Source organism: Callithrix jacchus, chromosome 11, assembly GCF_049354715.1.
Source record: "Callithrix jacchus isolate 240 chromosome 11, calJac240_pri, whole genome shotgun sequence".
Classification (NCBI taxonomy): domain Eukaryota; kingdom Metazoa; phylum Chordata; class Mammalia; order Primates; family Cebidae; genus Callithrix; species Callithrix jacchus.
In genome coordinates this window covers 108,211,402-108,233,414 of record NC_133512.1, presented here as the reverse complement: position 1 = coordinate 108,233,414, position 22,013 = coordinate 108,211,402, and the positions used below count along the sequence as shown (strand labels likewise).

The 22,013-nt window shown below is 45.1% G+C and overlaps 1 protein-coding gene across 1 annotated transcript in view; it reads right to left on the bottom strand.

Moving 5' to 3' along the window:
* ZC3HAV1 (zinc finger CCCH-type containing, antiviral 1) overlaps positions 1 to 13,785 on the bottom strand; it is a 70,516-nt gene extending 56,731 nt beyond the window's left edge. The window contains exon 1 of the mRNA XM_002751944.8: positions 13,077 to 13,785. Coding sequence (XP_002751990.3) covers positions 13,077 to 13,384 — 308 coding nt within the window. The 5' untranslated portion in view covers positions 13,385 to 13,785. The remainder of the gene's footprint in view (positions 1 to 13,076) is intronic.
* Positions 13,786 to 22,013: the final 8,228 nt, after the last annotated feature.

Genomic DNA, 22,013 nt, shown 5'->3' with positions numbered 1-22,013 from the left:
CAGACCTGGGCCACACCCTTGGAGACTGGCTTCATTTGGCTGGGGTGGGAGCCCAGGTGGTTCCAATGTACCGCTAGTTACGCATGTCAGATTCGATTCTGGGTTAGATTCTTGCAGTGTTTACCTCTGATACCTTGCCCTTCACAAATCCGTAAACACAGGGTTAGCTCTGACCTCAACAGTCAGACCAAAAAGAGATAGTAACCCGAGGACAGTAATTTACATCGAAGTTCTCCTTCCCTTCTCCCCTCCGACCCCCTGCTCCCCAACACCTAATAGGGTTGACAAAAAAAAAAAAAAGATCATTGATTTGTATAGAAAACAGGAAACCACTCACCATGATACAAGCCAGGTAAAAAAGGAACCAGGATGTGTGAGAGATAAAATCTAGAAAACACTGGGCTAAAGAATAAAATATCATTAATCAAAACCAACCCTAATTAAATATTATTTTAAAGTCACGAGACTCTTATTCCCCACGTTTGTACTTCCAGTGTTCAAGATTGAATTGCCATATTATTAGTTGGTAGGGACGGTTCACTGCCTCTAGAGCCCCTAGTAAGATGGAGGAGAAACAGAACAGACCAGGGGAGATCACATGAGCAGGGTAACAAAGGATGTGGGGAGAGATAGAGGGTGGAGCCGAGAAAATGAGCTTGCTTTAACCACAACTCCATTACCCAGAGCACACCAGGCACGAAGAGAGCCCCAGCTCACTGCCACAAGTGGTGATCCAGGCTGGAGCCATGGCAAGCCCCAGCCTGCTCCGAGAGAGAGGAAAGCCCCGAGGACCTTACAAAACCGGGCAGCAGAGGAGGCCGGGCCTGCTGAGGATGGGGGAGGCCAGAGGCCAAGAATCTGCACATATCCTACGGCTGGACCAAGAGTGGGACAAACAGCGTGGGTGCCGCCAAAAAATCATCTTTCTGTTATTGTGGACAGTTTCCCCAGTCTTGACTTATTTCTCTAGTCCCCTAAGTTCATGGTTCACAAGCTCAGTTGCCCATTAAAAACCATCTAGTCAGAAGGGCACGGTGGTTCACCCCTGTAATCCCAGCACTTTGGAAGGCCCAAGCGGGCAGATCACAATGTCAGGAGATCGAGGCAGGGGAATCACTTGAACCCGGGAGGCGGAGGTTGAAATGAGCTGAGATCACGCTACTGCCTTCCAGCCTAGGAGTCGGGCATCAGCATTTTTTAAAGATTCCTTAAGTGGGCCGGGGGCAGTGGCTCAAGCCTGTAATCCCAGCACTTTGGGAGGCCGAGGTGGGTGGATCACGAGGTCATGAGATCGAGACCATCCTGGTAAACATGGTGAAACCCCGTCTCTACTAAAGATACAAAAAATTAGCTGGGCATGGTGGCACGTGCCTGTAATCCCAGCTACTCAGGAGGCTGAGGCAGGAGAATTGCCTGAACCCAGGAGGCAGAGGTTGCGGTGAGCCAAGATCGCGCCATTGCACTGCAGCCTGGGTAACAAGAGCGAAACTCCGTCTCAAAATAAATAAATAAAATAAATAAATAAAGATTCCCTAAGTAAGCCCAACATGCAGCAAAGTTTGAGAAATATTGCCCTAGGTTCACATCAGGACTGACAAAAAGGAGAGTAGAGGGCTGGAGGTGGTGGTGTTACTGCCAAAATCTTGATTAGAGAAAGTAATTCACACAAGCCTCCTCTCCTCTCACAGGCTGGCTTCTTCCCTAGCCACAATACTTCCCAACGAAGTCCCTCTGAAAGTTAACAAATATTAACCAAAGAGATTAATTAACTGGTTAACCATATTTCAGGATCCCACGAGTGACAGAGGAAGAGGTAGAAGCCTCTAGAAGAGTCTACCGATTGTGACACAAAGTATGTGCTCAATAAATATTTGTTGACCTGGTGCCTCGGATGCCAGAAGTTTCCTATGTCTTTTGATCTGTCACACAAAAGTAACAAAACCCCTAATCTGTGAGAAGACATCACTTAAAAACATCACTTAAAGAAAAATCTTTCGTTCATTCTCACTAAAAAATTCATTTCTTTTACTCACTTCCTCAAACTCAAAAGCCACATAAAACTTCGCATTTGCAGTCTTTCAGGAAGTGCACACCCAAGGAATCATATGTTTCTGCAAGTGTGGTTTGACCTCTGCAAACGGATTCTTTAGGCTGGTATTTAAAATGCAGATTCTGGCGCCTGATGGCTTGTGTCTGTAATTCCAGCAGTTTGGGAGGCAGAGGCGGCTAGATAGCTTGAGCTCAGGAGTTTGAGACCACCTTGGGCAACATGGAGAAACCCTGTCTCTATTAAAAATACAAAAAATTAGCCAGGCACAGTGGCAGAGGCCTGTAATTCCAGCTACTTGGGAGGTTGAGGTGGGAAGATCGCTTGATCCCAAGAGGCGGAGGTTACAGTGAACTGAGACTGTGCCACTGTACTCTAGCCTGAGCGAGAGAGGGAGACACTGTCAAAAAAAAATAGGAAATAAAAATTAAAAACTAAAAAATGGTCTGGGTGTGGTGGCTCACTTCTGTAATCCCAGCACTTTGGGAGGCGGAGGCAGGTGGATCACTTGAGGTCGGGAGTTCAAGACCAGCCTGGCCAATATGGTGAAACCCCATCTCTACTAAAAATACAAAAATTATTTAGGTGTGGTGGCACATGCCTGTAATCCTGGTTACTTGGAAGGCTGAGGCAGGAGAATCACTTCAACCCAGGAGGCAGAGGTTGCTGTGAGCCAAGATCACGCCACTGCACTCCACCCTGGTGACAGCAAGACCCCGTCTCAAAAAATAAAATAAAATAAATGAATAAAAACTCAGATTCTCAGGCCCAAGCCCATCTCTTCGGAACAGAATTTCTAATACATGACTTAGGAACCTGCCTTTTAGCAGGCTCTCCCATGCGGTGAAAATGCACCACAGGCTGCATTTCTGCTGTAAAACTCACAATATTATAATGTCATTAAGTTTGTTAGCTCGAAGTCTGAGAAGTGCTGCTCCAAAGCTGGGTAACTACATCCCACAAGCTACTCAAAACAGTCCATCGGGGGTGGGAATAAAGGTTAGAACTCCTTCTCTTTTTTTAAGCCCAGAAAAGTATTGCCTGGGCTGAAAGGGCTGGAGGAGTTGGGGGATATCCTGGTCAACTGAGAAGGGGCACAAGAGAACCTTTAGGGCCGATGAAAATGCTCTGTATTTGGATTGTGGCAATGGTTACGCAGGTGCATCCACTTATCAAAACTCTTTAAACCATAATACATTTTATTTGCCTTTTTTTTTTAAAATGGAGTCTCACTCAGTTGCCCAGGTTGGAGTGCAATGATGCAATCTTGATTCTGCAACCTCCATATCCTAGGTTCAAGATATTCTCTCCTGCCTCTTACAGCGCATCCCACCATGCCTAGCTAAATTTTGTTTGTTTGTTTGTTTTAGTAGAGACAGAGTTTCACCATGTTGGCCAAGCTGGTCTCGAGCTCCTGACCTCAAGTAATCTGCCTGCCTCGGCCTCCCAAAGTGCTGGGATTACAGGCGTGAGCCTCCGCACCAAGTTCCACATATTTCAAATGGGTACATTTTACTGTATGCAAATCATACCTCAATAAACTTGATTTTTAAAAATTAAAAAAAGTAAAACAGTAAATAGTATACAAATTAAGAATTTTACATCATAGAACGTTTAAAATAAATGTACACGCATTGGGAGTACATGCTCAAAACATTCTCTGCTGACAGGCATGCGGGATCTAAATGTGAGGAAACAGTTTCCCTAGATGACCTCTTTCGGCCCAACTTTCTAAATCGGTCTAAAACATAGTAAAATCTCTTCTCAGTGCCAGGCACGGTGGTACACATGTGTTATCCCAGCTATTCAGAAGGCTGGGGCAGGAGGGTGGCTTGAGCTCAGGAATTTGAGATCAGCCTGGGCAAAGTATTGAGACTCATGTCTCTATTTTAATAAATAAATAAATAAATGTTATAGATAAAAAATAATAAAATACAATCTCTTCTTTATATGGAAATAGGGAAAAGATCATGAAATAATCTCAGCTTGTTGTGGTGGCTCCCGCCTGTAATCTCCCAGAACTTTGGGAGGCCGAGGCGGGCAGATCACGAGGTCAGGAGTTGGAAACCATCCTGGCCATGGTGAAACCCCATCTCTACTAAAATACAAAATAGGAGCTGGGTGTGGTTGTAGTCCCAGCTACTCGGGAGGCTGAGGCAGGGGAATCGCTTGAAACCGGGAGACAGGTTGCAGTGAGCCAAGATTGTGCCACTGCATTTCGGCCTGGCGACAGAGCAAGACTCCGTTTCAAAAAAAAAAAAGTCTCCCCTCTCTCTTCCCAACCTGAGACCAGCTCCCCTGCTGCAACTTGGTTACACTGATTTCTCACTGGGCCTGAAATCCCAAGTCCTCCTGAAACCTTTCACCCCTTTTCCACCCCGATGTTATTATTAAGGCTTCTCCTATTGCAAAGTAGCCTTAGGTAAAGATCACAGAGACCTGTTTGGAAGTATAGACAACCAGAAGCGGTAAGCAAATTAGAACCAATTAATGGAAGGAAAAATATATCTACTTACTTTAAATGTTAAATTTTGCCATCTCTGTATTACGTAAAAAGTAGAAAATATTGTGCTATCACATGCTTCATTTGTCACTATTTAAGACTTTAATATGGTTCACAATATTACAAGGTCATTCAGTTTGTTAGCTGAATTTCTAAACAAAACTGCAGACACTGAGGGTCACATTTGATCAAATTAAAAATGTGAGATGTAGTGCTTGTGAAAAGAGAACAAAAATTCCCAAATGATTCTTACAGGGTGCACCCTTTTGTGTCACAATGTTGCAGAAACCAGCATATGTCTAAGGCCACCAGCCCGACAACATGACGCCGTGGAGAGTGCAGAACTAGCTCCGGAAGGAACCTCAGGAACACTTCTGGATTAATACACCCAACACGAACAACACGGAACGTGCAACAGTCAGATGCAAATATTTTCTCCTTAGTGAAAGAAGCAGACACAAAGACCACATATTATAAGATTCCATTTATAGGAAATGTGCAGAATTTCTTGAAAGGTGAGAGATTGCCAGGGGCTGAGGAAAGGGGAGAGTGAGGGCCGGTTGCTGGTGGGTGCAGGGTTTCTCTTTGGGGTGATGAAAATGTTCCGGAATTCAAATAGTGGTAACAGTTGCACAACATCACGAATATACTCATTGCCACTGAACTGTACACTTTTAAAATAGAGTTTTAATTTGAGAGGTCCCAGCGGGCAGATCACCTGAGGTCAGGAGTTCAAGACCAGCCTGGCCAACATGGTGAAACCCCGTCTCTACTAAAAGTACAAAAATTAGCCGGGCATGGTGGTGAGCACCTGAAATCCCAGCTACTCGGAAGGCTGAGGCAAGAGAATCACTTGAACCCGGGAGGCAGAGGTTGCAGTGAGCCGAGATCGCGACACTGCACTCCAGCCTAGGTGACAGAGCAAGACTCTGTCTCAAAATAAAAAGAATTAGAAAAAAATAGTTTTAGCTATTTTAAAAACAGTAAAAAAAAAAAAAAGACACCGTTACAAACAAAAATAGAATGCTAAGATGACCCAAAAGTAAAATGCGAATAAGAAGCAACGACTAAGATGCCAAGTAAGACAAACTTAAAAACAAGTCATTAGACTTAAAAGGGCTAGAGACCCAGAATGTATAAAGAATTAAAACCACAATGAGATATCATTTCACATTCCTTGTGTTGGCACAAATTTTAAAAGGCTGATGACACCACTTGGCAAGGATGTGAGTCAAGGGAAGGCTCTTATTCTTCTGGTGGGAGTATAACTTGGCAAACACGCTTCGGAAAACAATATGGTATTATCACATAAAACTTAAGTATCAAAATTCCACTACTGGACCCCCAGGGAAACTCATGTCCATATACACAAAGTAGCATATACCAAAATGTTCAAAGCATAATGGTTTAATAGCAAAAACTTAAAACAATATCAGTTTTACTTTATTTTTTCAGAGGCAGGGTCTCATTCTGTGGCCCAGGCTGGAGTGCAGTGGCACGATTGGAACTGACTGCAGCCTCATCCTCCCAGACTCAAGTGATCCTCCTGTCTCAGCCTCCTGAGTAGCTAGGACTACAAGTGTGTGCCACTGTCTTCAGCTAACTTTATTTTTTAATTTTTTTTTCAGGAACTATGTTGTCCAGGCTGGTCTCGAACCCCTGACTTCAAGAGATCCTCCCACCTTGGCCCCTCAATGTACTGGGATTACAGATGTTAGCTGAGCCCAGTCTCAATTTTAATAAGAAAATCCCAGCACTTTGGAAGGCCAAGGCAGGTGGATCACGATCAAGACCATCCTGGCCAACATGGGGAAACCCCGTCTCTACTAAAATACAAAAAGTTAGCCAGGCGTGGTGGAGCACATCTGTAGTACCAGCTACTCGGGAGGCTGAGGCAGGTGAATCACTTGAACTCAGGAGGCAGAGGTTGCAATGAGCCGAGATCACACCATTGCACTCCAGCCTGGGCAACAAGAGCAAAACTCTGTCTCGAAAAAAAAAAAAAAACAAAAAAAAGGAAAAGAAAAAGACAATCAATATATAAATTGTGTATATTCATGCAAAAGAAAGCAACAAAAACATTTAAATGAATCAGAGTAGTCCTTCTCTAAAATTTGTGGGGCCTACAGCAAGGTTATAAATGGAGGCTTGGATACAAAGGTCTAAATATTTAACAGTAATAAATCATGCTGAGCTGGGCTTGGTGGCTCATGCCTGTAATCCCAGCAGTTTAGGAGGCCAAGGCAAGAGGACTGATTAAGCCCAAGTGCTCGAGACCAGCCTGGGCAACAGAGTGAGATCCCTGTCTCTACACATACACACACACATTAGCTGGGCATGGTGGCACTAGCCTGGTCCCAGCTACCCGGGAGGCTGAGGTGGGAGAATCATTTGAACCCAGGAGATCAAGGCTCCAGTGAGCCATGTTTGCACCACCACTCTCCAGCCTGGTGACAGAGCAAGACACATCTCAAAAACAAACAAACAAACAATAACAAAATATATATGTGTGTGTGTGTTCATAAGATCACATAATAAAAACTTTAATATAAAACTTTTAAAATTTGTTATAAAAAAAATTTTTAGAGACAGAGCCACGCTCTATTGCCCAGGCTGGTGTGCAGTGGCATGAACATAGCTCTCTTTCACCTCAAGATTCCTGGACTCAAGCAATCCTTCCGCCTCAGCCTCCAGCATTGCTAGGACTAGGACTACAGGCATGCACCACCACGCCCATCTAATTTTTCAACTTTTGTAGAGATGGGGTCTCACTATGTTGTCTAGGCTGGTCTTGAACTCCTGTCCTCAAACAATCCTCTCATCTTGGTCTCCCAAAGCACTAGAGTACAGCCATGAGCCACTGCACCCAGCCCAGAAAAAAGAAAAAAAAAATCAAATAATGACTATTTCATATGCCTCTGATTGGCATAAGTCAAAAAAGTCTGATAACACCAAGCATTAGTCCGCCAGGAAATGAGGAAACTGGAACACTGAAACATGTAAGTATAAATGGGCACAGCCACCTTTATACTGATTTGTCAGAATCTGGAAAAGTTGAAGCTATGTAACAATTAAAACCAACAATTCCACTTCCTAATGATCTACCCTGGAAAAACTCTAGCCATGAGCACGGAGACACTTGTGGGTCAATTCTTGGCAGCATCATTTGGTAGAAAAAAAACCTGGAAATATACCATATATCCATTACTGGGAGGAACAGGTAACTGAACTGCGGTATCAATCTATAATAAATACTTTTCAACTGTTAAAATGAATAAACTAGGTCCTTGTGTAGCAACATGAATAGATCTCCAACACACAGCATTGAGTAAAAACTCTAAAACACATACAATAATACTGCATTTTGTTTATGGATACAAATATATACAAGAGGAAATTATAAAATCGTGGAAGGGCAAGATACACACCAAAATCATGATTGAAGTTGCTTCTTTGGAAAGAGGGAAATGAGACTGGGGAAGAGAAAAAAATAACCTTAGGCCTGTTATGATTGTTTACTGTATTTTAAAAGAGAAGGAGCAAAATTGAAAAATATGAGCCCTTATTTATTCTAGGAGGTACAATTTGTTATAGATTCAGAATAAATATACTCTGATGCTTGTTAGACAGTGAATACTTTGTGTTTTCCAGTATTCTATCCAATTTTTGAAATAGTCAACTGGTGCTCTTCCCATCTACCCACCCCCACCCAAAATGTGAACTAACCAAAAGGGAAAGGCATACAAACAGGAAAGAACCCAGAGGAAACACCCGCATTGGCAGAAACCACAAAGCAAGGTAAAGACGCTCAGGCAGGCTGCTTTAAACAGTTAAACAGAAATCATGCATGCAAAAAATGTTTTGAATTAATAGCTTCATATAGTTACTGGACAATGAAGTTAAAAAGTCAAGCAGGCTGGGCGTGGTGGCTCATGCCTTTAATCCTAGCACTTTGGGAGGCTGGGAAGATCACTCAAGCCCAGGAGTTTAAGACCAGCCTGGGCAAAATGGCAAAATACTAACTCTACTAAAAAATACAAAAATTAGCCTGGTGCAGTGGCAGGTGCCTGTAGTCCCAGCCACTCGGGAGGCTAAGACAAGGAGAACTGCTTGAACCCAGGAGGCAGAGGTGGCAACGAGCTGAGATCCCACCACTGCACTCCAGCCTGGGTGACAAAGTCAGACCCCGTCACAAAAAAAAAGTTAGCTGGGCATGGTGATGCCCACCTGTAGTCCCAGCTACTCGGGAGGCTGAGGCAGAATTGCTTGAACCCGGCAGACGGAAGTTGCAGTGAGCCGAGATCGCATCACTGCACTCCAGCCTGGCACCTGGCGACAAAACAAGACTCTGTCTTTGAAAAAAAAAAGAAAAGAAAAGAAACAAACAAACAAAAGAGTCATGCAGACCTGGGTTCAAATACCAATCCTCCCAGCTTCTAGGTATGTTACTTTCAGTAGATTTCTGAAAGGCTCTATGCTTGAGTTTCCTATAAGGAGGGGACTTAAAATACTGCCTTAGGAGCTTTCCTAAAGACTAACCTGGTTATCATCTCTAAAGCGCTTGTCATAGTAGTTGGTACAGTTATTTGTTCAATAAATGGTGATTATTTTTGCATCAGAACCAGGATTAGAACTCCATGTGTGGGCATATATTTCAGCAAAGCAAAGAGAAATATCCAAACCGATTCACCAAAACAATTATCCAACATCGAAGCAAGCCCTATTGTCAACTAAAATGTAAAACTAAAAGATTTACAAAAGAAAAGACAGAAGCTACAGAATAGACAGGATAAATACTACCTATAAATAATAATACTACAGACAAAATTGTATATATCCAGCACAATGCAAATCGCCCTGCTGTAAACAGAGACCAGTTGACTGAACTGAATGGAAACATCAAGATGAGTATCAATTAGCTAACAGACCCCGTTAACTGATAATCTACAAAGAAAGTCCTTAAACTCACAAGTGGTAAGTTTTAGAAGACAAAGTTTTATAACTTGCTAAGAGGAGAATATTTTTAAAACATACTTAGAGGGAAAAAACATGTTTTCTAGGATTCGAGGTCATAGGCACATAAAAAATTATCCCAGAGGTTCTTATTAGAACACTTGATACATTAATGGATTAAAGGTTTGTCTCCCAGATTCAAGCGATATAAAATAAAATTAAAAATATAGCTAGTGCGGTGGCTCAAGCCTGTAATCCCAGCACTTTGGGAGGCCGAGGCGGGTGGATCACGAAGTCAAGAGATCGAGACCATCCAGGTCAACATGGTGAAACCCGTCCCTACTAAAGATACAAAAAATTAGCTGGGCATGGTGGCGCATGCCTGTAATCCCAGCTTCTCAGGAGGCTGAGGCAGGAGAATTGACTGATCCCAGGAGGCGGAGGTTGCGGTGAGCCGAGATGGCACCATTGCACTCCAGCCTGGGTAACAAGAGCGAAACTCCATCTCTAAATAAATAAATAAATAAATAAAAATATAGCTAGCACAATAAACATGAGGAAATAAGATATCACTCTACTAAAAAAAATAAACTTCATTGAATTCTCTGGAGGGCCCATCTAAATTTACATAGACTATATAATCCCTACATTATATATACTCTTATAAAAGTAGAAGTTAACAATCTAATTAATGAGTTTAAAATGGTTTGCAGTTTCAAACCAGGCAAAAATATACCATAATAAAATTCATAAAACTAAAATGTCTAAGCATATTGCCTACAAGTATTTAAATGTTAGATATATAAAAATGAAAAAAATTATGGGCCAGGCCAGGCAGTGGCTCAGGCCTGTAATCCCAGCATTTTGGGAGGCCGAGGCAGGCAGATCGCTTGAGTTCAGGAGTTCAAGACCAGCCTGGCAAACATGGCGAAACCCCATCTCTACTAAAAATACAAAAAATTAGCCAAGCATGGTGGCAAACACCTCTAATCCCAGCTACTTGGGAGTCTGAGGCAGTAGAATTGCTTGAACCCAGAGCCAGAGGTTGCAGTGAGCCAAGATTGGGCCACTGCACTTCAGACTTGGGTGACAGACCCTATTTCAAATAACTATAAAATTGAAAAAAAAATTTTTTTAACGGATTATGTCTGTGTATGGTTTTCCTGAAAATATAAGGTGGATTTATAAGACAATCAGGGAAATTTGAATATCAACTGTGTATTAGATGATATTAAAGTTTTATTTTTTTTTACAAAAATGTAATCATTGTATTGTTAATAAAATATTAGATACTGTAGATAAAATATTAGTACTTCAGTAGAGATACTGAAGTACTTAGTAATCAAATGGTTGCTGAGATTTGCTTTAAAACAACACCTTGGAGCTGGGGACACATGGAGAATAGAGAGAATAAACGAAACAAAACTGGCCATGTTTTGAAAACTGTTGAAGTGAAATGATGGGTATGAGGGGATCCATCATTTTTTTTCTACTTTTGAGTATGTTGAAAACATCCGTAGTAAGAAATAAAAAAATAAAAAGCATATGGATTTCAAACTAAAAGTCAACACTAGTTGGTGAGGAATTTGTCATAACAGAAAAGATAAGAACAGAAAAAACCTAACAAAAGCCTTCCAATCCTGTTATTTAGTGTATTGCTAGAACGTGCTAGAATGTTCCTTTCTTTTCTACCCTGCTGCCTTCTTACAGATTCTTTCAGTGGCCAGCGATGACTTAGATGATTTCCTCCATACCCATACTCCCAGCAACTCAGGAACAACCTTCAAATTGTTGCCTCACAACATATTAAAGAAATATTTAAATAAAAGAACACATTCAAGCACTTTTTAAAATGTTAGCGTGAGCCGAAAGGGTTTTTGTTGTAAACAAATTTTTAAAAAAATATACTGTGTCTTCTACCTCATTCATCTAAAACACTTACCTTTGTGTGTTTTATTACCCATATATTGGGGTAAGTGACTGCAGTTTTTGGTAGTTAAGTCCCTGATCAAAAGTTTGCTGACAGGCCGGAGGTGTTGGCTCATGCCTGTAATCCTAGCACTTTGGGAGGCCGAGGCAGGTGGATCACCTGAGATCAGGCGTTCCAGACCATCCTGGCCAACATGACAAAACCCTGTCTCTACTAAAAACACAAAAATTAGCCGGGCGTGGTGGCGGGCGCCTGCAATCCCAGCTACTCAGGAGGCTGAGGCAGGAAAATCGCTTGAACCCGGGAGGCGGACGTTGCAGTGAGCCAAGATGGCGCCACTGCACTCCAGCCCAGGCGATAGAGCTGTCTCCCCCACCCCCCACCCCCCACAAAAATGTTTGCTGACCACCATTTTAAACCCTGGGACACCATTCGGAGTGTTTAAGAATGGACAAAGTGTAAAAAGTACTCTATCGAGAAAAATAAATGAGCAGAAGCACATAGTGACAGAAAGGATGGAAGGAAAGACTGGCCAGAGAGAACCATTCATTAATTCAACAAGGTATTCATTCAGTTCATTCACAAATGAGAAGGGGAAGAGACTTCACGAAAAGGACTTGAAGATGGATTGTGAAGGAGGAGAAGGATTAAGACCCCGCCTGGGGGAAAAGATGAGCTTAACTCTCTGGACAGGACAAGCGGGCATGGCTGTTTCTCAGACGCGAGAGAGGAGGGGCTCGGGATCAAGGGAAAGGCCTGAGCCGCGAATGTGGACCTGGAAGCCATCTTTTTTTGACATGCAGCTGTCCCCGAGGGAGCAAGCACTCTTAGGAAGAGACTGGGAAGAAAATCAATCAAGAGGCTTAACCCAAACCTTGCAGCACACCTGCATTTAGACGAGAGGAAAAAAAGGCAAATGGATACAACAAAAGCAGTGGCCCGAGAGGTGAGCCGTGCTGCTACAAACCGATGTGAGTGGTCCCAAGGCAGGCGGTCAACCGCGCGCGCCACCGCGGAGAGGCCCCCGGGAGGGTAGGCCCGCGGCTGCTGCAGCTTTGGGAACCTGGAGGAGGTTGGCCGCCTGTTGGACGCCAGGCATCTGAAAAGTGGTGACGAGGGGGCCATACGGGTGACCAGGAAGGGAGGGACAAGCAGAGACCTGCGGCTTGCGGTGGCGGAGACAGACCAGGGGCCCAGCGCCGCCGGGGTGCAGGGAAGACTCCGCCACGTCTAGGGAAGAAGGTAACAGGGAGGGAAAGACTCAAGATACCAAGGAGTGTTGGCCCTTTCCTTCCTTCCCAAACCTGCCTCCAGCTTCTCTAGGCCCTGGCTGGCCCCAGAGCACTTTATTCTTCTGATTTTTGAGGGCGGGGTAAGGGGTGGAGGGAGCCTAGTCTCCGCCAGGCACTACCGCTTTAAGCACTCTAGAGAAAAGGTCTGGAGGTGCCGGAAGGAAGAGAACTGCAAAGGTAGAAGCGCGGGCCCAGCGGGGGCTCCCGGAGCGGAGCAGAGAAGAGGGTGGCTGGAGGCAGAAGCCGTCGGGTGCGGGGGTACCGGCGAGGCCGCGCCCCTTTCAGAACAACACCAGGACTAACCGCCCCGACCCGGGCTGCGGGAGCGCCCCTCCCTCCAGGTGCACTCACCGATCCGACTGCGAATAGTTGCACCGCCCCAGCAAGTTGAGCTTGCAGAGATGCAGGTTATCACAGGGACTCCGGCAGTACTTGCGACGGCAGACCCGGGCTCGAGTGGTGGCCACCACCGATCGGGTGACCCCGGCCACGCCGCCGGTCTCCAACACCACGAAGCGGTCGGGCCCGGCCACCTGCAGCACCTCACAGAGCTGCGCCTCCGACAGCTTGATCTCCTGGAGCAGAGCGTCCATGGCCATGCGGCCGCTGTGGGCGCACAGGATTTTGGTGATGAAGCAGCACACCTCCGGATCCGCCATGGCGCGCTGGCTTTGCTGGCTGTGCTGGCTCTGCCGCCGCGCAGGACTCGGCTGCGGTGAAATCGAAACTTACAAGTGTCCAGGGGCGGGCGCGGGCGGTGCTCCTGCTGGGCGCGCCCCGAGCCAGCGAGGGCGCGCTCTCTGCAGCTGTTAGCCCAGCCCAGCGATTTCGGCTTCCCCACTCTCGGCTCTCAGGTCAAGAGGCTAGATCTCACCGACCCAGTCCTAGTGGCAGGTTTACAGCGGCCGCAAGGGCAACTGGGTGGAAAGAAAGTGGACGCGCGGGTAAATCTGCAGGCGACCGCCCGGGGCGGCCCCCTCTCGGTTCTAGGCTCGGTGAGGCCGAGATTCCCCAGCCCGGCCCCTCGAGGCTCCTTCAGAAAGAACAGAAACTAAAAGCTATCTTGGGGCTCTGGCAGGGTTTTATAAGCCAGCCGACTGGGGCGCGTGACGCAAGTCTTGGGAGCCCTGTTAGGAGTGCGCACCCCACCCATTCCCGGAAAGAGCAGACCCCAGCGAGCGCTTCCTGCGAGCTGTGCGCTCTGCCTTGGTTGGCGGGGAAGCTTCCCAACAACTTCACGCGGTAGATATTATTACCCTCACCCTGAACTTGAGGAAGTAACTTGTACAAACACGCACTGGCATCAAGCGGAGCCCGGATGCCGCCGAGGTTCCCCAAATCGCGTCCCCAGGCCCCATATCAGGATCCGCCCGGTTCAGGGCCGATGTGCAACTTTCTCCTCCACCACCGCGTCCTCTTAAAGAACAACGACTGTCACTCTCCCTTGCTTTTGCCTTCTATGAACCACTTCTTGACACGGTCTTACTTACCTAGAATCGCTAACTCGGTGCCCTGAACCACTGCTTATGCGTCAATCACGATGGACATGCTTAGATAAATCCGAAGATTTCAGATTGATTCTGGTAGAGATTGGGACAAGAGCTTTTCCATTGTGGGGATGCACTTTGACCCCCAGAGTCGACATAAAGATTGTTTTTAGGTGAAAATATTTGAGCTACAGAAGATGTAGAAATAAATCTTAATGAAACTTCCCTTATCTGACTAAAGCAGAACCTCCAGAAAACATGGTGCCATTTACAGCCTCTCGGACTATTCAGCTGGCAGGAAGACAGACTATCGGTTACCATTAGCACTAAAAAACCCAATGGACTGGGCGCGGTGGCTCAGCCTGTAATCCCAGCACTTAAGGAAGACGAGGTGGTGGGAGGATAGTTTGAACCCAAGAGGTCAGGACTAGCCCGGGCAACATGGCGAGCTCTCTACCAAATAATAATTAATTGATTTATTAATTAATTAGCTGGGCGTGGTGGTGCGCCCCAGCTACTTGGGAGGCTGAGGTGGGAGAACTGCTTGAACACCGGAGGAGGCTGCAATGAGCCAGGATTGTGCCACTGCATGCCAGCCTGGGCCATAGAGCTGAGAGTTTGTCTCAAAAACACAAAACAACCCAATGGAAGCTTCCAAACTCTCCTTCTGGAGCCCTAAAAACTTCCTTTTTGTTGAGTCGAGGTATATAAACCTTCACTTTTGAGTTTTCTGTTACTGGAAGTTCCTGCATGCATGCGTAAATAAACTTTGTCTTTTCTCCTGTTTATCTGTCGATTGCCAGGTAATTTTTAGGTCCCTAAACACAGGACACAAGTTGAAGAGGAAAAAAGGTTTTCTTTTCAACATCTTCAAATAAAATAGATGGCTCATTGATCCAATAAGACGTACATCATTTTTTAAAAATAATGGAATCTGGTTGCCGACTTAGAAATTCTTCAAAATGATTAATGGGAATTGTCCTCAGTTTTGTCATTGGTGGTAGATAAACCCTCTTTCAGGAATAGAGTACTTTCTTATGAAAACCAGCCAAACACGGGGCCCACATAGGTTCATTTTAGGACGTCTAAGAGGGACATCTTGTTCCCTCTGGCTGCTGCTTCTATAGTTGTCTTTTAATCCACTTGGCCTTATTTGTGGTCTGACAGGTTCCCAGGGATCTTTTATTATCAAAGCCACTAAGTTCTGGATGTTTATTGACTCTCCTCTGTGTGGTCCTTATATTCGTCACTCTGAAAATGCAGAAGTTTAAGAAACAGTCTCAGGCCGGGCGCGGTGGCTCAAGTCTGTAATCCCAGAACTTTGGGAGGCCGAGGCAGGTGATCACGAGATCAAGAGATGGAGACCATCCTGGTCAGCATGGTGAAACCCTGTCTCTACTAAAAATACAAAAAATTAGCTGGGCACGGTGGCACGTGCCTGTAATCCCAGCTACTCAGGAGGCTGAGGCAGGAGAATTGCCTGAACCCAGGAGGTGGAGGTTGCGGTGAGCCGAGATCGCGCCATTGCACTCTAGCCTGGGTAATAAGAGCAAAACTCTGTCTCAAAAAAAAAAAAAAAAGAAAAGAAAAGAAACAGTCTCTACACTCAAGGAGCATGTTTGGGAAGACACAAAAAAAGTGTTGAAATATAAGGGAATTTAGGCTGGGCTTGGTGGCTCACGCCTGTAATCCCAGCATTTTGGGAGGCTAAGGTGGGCAGATCATCAGGTCAAGAGTTCGAGATCAGCCTGGCCAATACGGTGAAACCCCATCTCTTTAAAAAAAAAAATTTTTTTTTTTAAATAAGGGAATTTGTGGGTAAATGCTGCAATGGTAATATAGAAGATGAGAGACTGAGAAGACTACTTTTGCTACAGTTGTTGGGAGTACAGTTATAAAATCTCCCCCAATTTGAAGCCATGAAAAATGATTTAAGGACCAGGTGCAGTGGCTCGTTCCTGTAGTCCCAACACTTTGGGAGGCCTAGGCAGGAGAATTGCTTGTGCCTAGGAGTTTGAGATACGCCTGGGCAACAAAGCGAGAACTCATCTCTACTAAAAAAAAAATTAGCCTGACATAGTGGGATGTGCCTATAGTCCCAACTACTTGGGAGGCTGAGGCGGGAGGATTTCTTGAGCCCAGGAGTTCAAGATTGCAGTGAACTATGATTATGCCATTGGACTCCAGCTGAGGCAACAGAGGAAGACCCTTTCTTAAAGAAAGGAAAGGGAAAGGGAAAGGGAAAGGGAAAGGGAAAGGGAAAGGGAGAAAGGTGACAGAAGGAGTTGTGGGAAGGAAAAAGGAGACATTTTGAAAAATTTTGAAATATGTGCCATCAGAGGTTGGGTTCTCCAGGAAGGAGATCCTGACATGGAGTGAAGAGTGCAGAACTTTCTGTGCACTTTTTCTGGGGTATAATGCCAGAAAATGTCAAAGGAAAAAGCATGATTGATTCATGGGACCTATGAGACTTTGGTGCAGACCTGCCAAAATCTCTTCCACCCCAATGAGGAGCTCCGGAGTAGGAGTCCAGCTCTGGACAGAAAAGGCTAGGCCCTTGTACTGCCTTGCTCAGCCATTGGTGGGGCCGCCAGAGAAATGGATGACTTCAGGTAGAATGCTGAGGCAGATCTTGAAAGACCTATAGCTGGAGGCCATTGGCTAAACATGTTCCTCACAGCTGGGCGGCAGACTTGACCCAAGTGCCACCCTGTGTCAGCTTACTCCGCCCTTTGTACCACATGGCTTTCCTCATCCATTTGTATTTAGGGAACAGCCTTTTCAGGGTCACTCTTCCTACAAGGAAGCTTACAAGAGGGAAATTAATGGAATGAACTATAGTCCTGTCACTGCAGTTGGTCTTAAGGCCACAACTGGTCCTTTGGTCTTCATCATATCCCTCCACCACTTAGCCACCACTTCAGCTGCCCTCAGTAGCTTAACCTGGTTGGATGCCCTATTTGTAAGTGGTCTGAGCACATGTCAGGCTCAGCTGGGCAAAGGATTACCAAGAGACACCCAAATAGGTCACCAGAATTCCACACATATTCTACCTACCCACACTGTGTAGCAGCAGCCCTTCCTCCTGCTGACCTGCTGATCAGTTACCTCGGATAAGATGGCCATTCCCTTTCTCACTTCCTAGTCTCTGTCCATTAGGAGGCCAAAGTAGCTGGTGAAAGCCATCTCTGTAGTCCAGTGGGATCTCTGCTGCATCTCCAGGCAAGGGTGTGCCCTTTTGGGAACCAGGACCTCTAACTGCAGAGCCCAGGGTTGCAGGGAGAGGAAATTACAGTGGGTCATTGGGATTATAATAAGTGGGGCCACTCAGGCTTACCCATTCTTTCCGTACTCATGTATGGACACAGCACCATATTAACTTGACTGATTCAAGGCATAGACCATGATGTCCTGGAGGCTAAGGAATAGAGCTTAGCATTGGTCTTCATGGCTGACAGACTGGACCTTCAGAGGTGGCAGTAGCTATGTTCATTTTGGCCAATAACAATCTATGCTGTTAGGTTCTTGCATCGCTTCCATCTTGGCCACTGTGGCCTCTTTGTTCAGAAACCCATTGTGCAGCAGTGGGGGAGGGGGCCTCTCACTGAGCCTGGCCAACATTAACCATCTAAGTTACTTTGTGTAGTTGACACATCTTTTGTGGGTCTTTTTTTTTTTTTTCTTTTTTTGTAGAGACGGGGTTTCGCCATATTGGTCAGGCTGATCTCGAACTCCCAACCTCAGGTGATCTGCCCGCCTTGGCCTCCCAAAGTGCTGGGATTACAGGTGTGAGCCACTGCTCCCAGCCCTTTTGTGGGTCTTAATGTGATATGAACGTCCCACCTTGTGCCCAAAATTCCATACTTCTATTCATATGCTTCCTTTTCCTCTTAGGCTCCCAAACTCCCAGCCAGGCCACCATCACTGCCCACGAGCCCATGTATGTTCTAACCCTAGGCCATTCTCCTTCCATACGAAGTGATGACCAGATGCACATCTCAAAGCTCCTCCCACTGCGGAGATTTTCCCTCACCAGTTTTTCAAGGCCTTCCCTGAATGAGACTGTAATATAGCTGCCATTGCATTTTCAGCTTGTACCCACCTACTGAGCTGGTACATCCTTAACCCAAGCTTGGTCTTTTTCCCTCCTCCTTTAGCTGGTTGTATGGGATCCCCTCACGTGACCACAGGTGACGCCGGGGGAGGGGTGCTGGTGCAACGGTAGTGAGTGACATGGAAATCTGGGCTAATTGCTCACACAGCTTGTGTGCACATCTGCCCTCTTATTTCACTTGTGTTCATTCCCAGATGTACCATTTTTATCCTATGATAGCTTTGATACTGGCCCTGCGTGACCTTATCACTTGCTGTGTCTAACAGGAGGTAGCAGATGACGGCCAGTTTTGAATCCACAATCACTTGGTGTCTCTACCAGGGCCCAGTAGAAGCTAGAAGCTGTTTCTTGAAAGTAGTGTAATCCTTCACTGCAGTTGGCATGACCTTGCTGCACTATCCAAGAGGTCTGCATTGTGATTCCTCTATTGGGACTCACCATAAATGCCACAGTACGTCTTTTTCCATCACTGGCATCTCCAACATGATAAGCTGTGCCAGATTTTATGGTCCAACAAAAGAGCTGCTTGTAACACAGCCTGGAGAGCTCTTTCCTGTTCCAAGCCCCACTCAAAGCTGGCACCCTCTGTGTAACCCATTATATGGGCAGCAGCCATATTTTTAGGTGTAAAATGTGTATTGTCAGGAGCCCAAAGATTCCTAACAGATTTTGTGCTTCCTTCTTTCCAATAAGGTATAAACAATGCAACAATTTTTCTTTTGTCTTCGAAGGAAGATCCCAGCACATTGCTGACCACTGGGCCTTTCAAATCATTAGCGAAGTGGCAGGTCATTGTATCTTTGTAGGATTTATCTCCCACTCTCAGGAGCACATGGGTCATACCAAGGCCTCCACCACGCTCTTCACCTCTTTCTCATCCTGCCTGAGCAGCATGACATCCTCAACGTGAGGATCAATGTGATGTTACACGTGATGTCCAAATGCTCTGATTCTCTTTGGACTAGATTGTGGCAGAGGACTAAAAAGGAACATAGCCCTGTAGCAAAACCGTAAAGATTTGTTGCTATGCATCTCGTATGAATATGAACTCTTTCTGATCCTCTTTCCTAATTGCAATAGAAAGGAATATATTCACCAAATCAACAGCTTCAAACCTCTTCAAGGTGCGTAAATCTACTCTGGCAAAGATGCTATAACCAGTAGAGAGCTACTACTTCCTTGCAGTAGTCTGAAGTCATTCTCTAGGAACCACCCGGTTGCTGCAGGGTCCACACTGGTAAATTAAACAGAGACATGATAGGGACCATGCTGCTTCATCCTTTAGATATTTAAGAGTGGTTCCTGTGTCCAAATCCCAACAAAAAAGAAAAAAATTAAAAATAAGAAATAAAGATAAATTTAAAAAGATATTTAAGAGTGGCACTAATATCTGTCATCCTCCTCACCCTAGACTGCAATGCTGTTTTGTATTTACTACATTGGCTGGGGTGGGGGCACTTTCAGATACTTCCACTCAGCCTTCCCTACTGTGATAGCGCCCATGCTACAAAACCAGGATGAATGTGAGAGTTAGCCCAACTCCCAAGTGTGGCAATCCCAACCACTTATTTGGGGATTAGGAGATTGACAATTGGTGGATTCATGGACTCAGGGAACCCACTGTAAGCTGGACCTCAGTCAGGACTCCATTTGCTCCCACTCTAACAGGGAAGCCATGAGGATGCTTCAGGTCTCTGGGCAACAGTTGACCTCTGACCTTGTACCCAATAGACACCAAAATGTCTGCAGATTCCCCTATCCACAGTGTTCCATCACTGGAATTAATATTGTAGATCATGTAGGCGAAGAATCAGGGGCACTGTGACAAGACATTTTTATAGTGTCACAGGTCCTTCATCTTGGTAACTTGGCCATCGCTTTACTCAGTGGGTTCTGAGTCTGAACATTGGTTCAGGAATGGAAGCCAGGCAAGAAATGTGACTTTTCGTTGGGGTAAGCAACTGTTTTCCTCACTGTTCTGCTTATTAATTCTTGTTCTCTTAGATTATGCATATGAAGCAGGACAGTTGCTCCTTGACTTACAATGGGGTCATGTCCCAAAAAATCCATCATACATTGAATTTGTTGTAAGTTAAAAATGAATTTACGCCAGGTGTGGTGGCTCACGCCTGTAATCCCAGCACTTTGGAAAAGCTGAGGTCGGTGGATCACTTGAGATCAGGAATTCGAGACCAGCCTGGCCAACATGATGAAACCCCATCTCTACTAAAAAAAAAAAAAAATATATATATATATATATATAAATATATATATATATAATTTATATACATATATAATTTGTGTATATATATAATTTATATACATATATAATTTGTGTGTATATATAATTTATATACATATATAATTTGTGTATATATATTTAAATTAGCCAGGCATGGTGGCTTATGCCTGGAATCCCAGCTGAGGCTGAGGCTGAGGCAGGAGAATTGCTTGAACCCGGGAGGCAGAGGTTGCAGTGAGCCTAGATCACCCCCCTGGCCTTCAGCCTGGGTGACAGAGTGAGACTCCATCTCAAAAAAAAAAAAAAAAAAAAAACCCAAGTAAGAAAAACAACCAAAAATACATTTAATACACCTTACCTACCAAGTATCATAGCCTAGCCTGTCACATTAAATGTGCTTAGAACACGTACATTAGCCTGCAATTGAGCAAAATCATCAAACCCAAAGCCTAGTTTAGAATAAAGTGCTGAATACTTCACGTAATTTTGATTTCAGTATACTGTACCGTACTGTTTACTCTTGTGATCACGTGGCTGACTGGGATCTGTGGCTTGCTGCCGCTGCCAGCATCACGAGAGAGTATCATACAGCATATCCCTAACCAGGGAAAAGATCGAAGTTCAAAATTCAAAGTGGGGTTTCTACACCATGGTAAAGCAGAAAAATCATATGTCAAGGGCCATTTGTACTTTTTGACTACCCATGCGTCTGTGTTCTCTCTAGAGAAACTGAGTGCTATTCATAATCCCTGCAACTCCCCAGAAGTCAGGTCCTGGTAGCTGCCACTCTGATTTTGTCGTTCCGCCCTTAAGTGCTGTCATTCTGGTGTCTAGTGCATCAGGGTCCTATCATCTTCATTGCTATCATGAGTCAAGTTCCAGAACAGCCCCTTCTTCCATCACTTACCTCCTACTGGGGAAAGCACCACTGAACTTCCTAGCAATGTTGGTGTCCCTCTCACCAATGCATTCCCTGTGGCCTTGATGAATATGGCTCCTTGAGCCATCCTATGGGACATAATCCCCCAGTGAGTGTTCTGGCCTACCCTTACCTCTGTTTCAGCATGTCCTCTTTTTTTGAGTCTTCTAATCCTTTCTCTACTGCCTACATAGCAATTTAGGTACGTCAGACTCACTCTTGACGAGTCAGCACTTCTCCAGGATTCAGGGAGCCACCCTAGCAGCAATTTTGTGCCATCCCCTGGTCCTTGCCAGGATGCTCAACCTCATATCCTGAGATGTGCCCTTATATCAATTAATTCTCCTGTATACAATCTCATATTATTCCAGCGCACTCAACAGAGCAGTTCTCTCAGAATGGGGAAGCTGGAAATCAAAGTGTGTAAAGTGAAGAAATAAAACAATTGAGTATAGATCATTCATTTTAGAGGATTAACAGGGAAGGGAAGGGAATCGGAGGAGAGGAGAAGAGGGAAAAGATTATT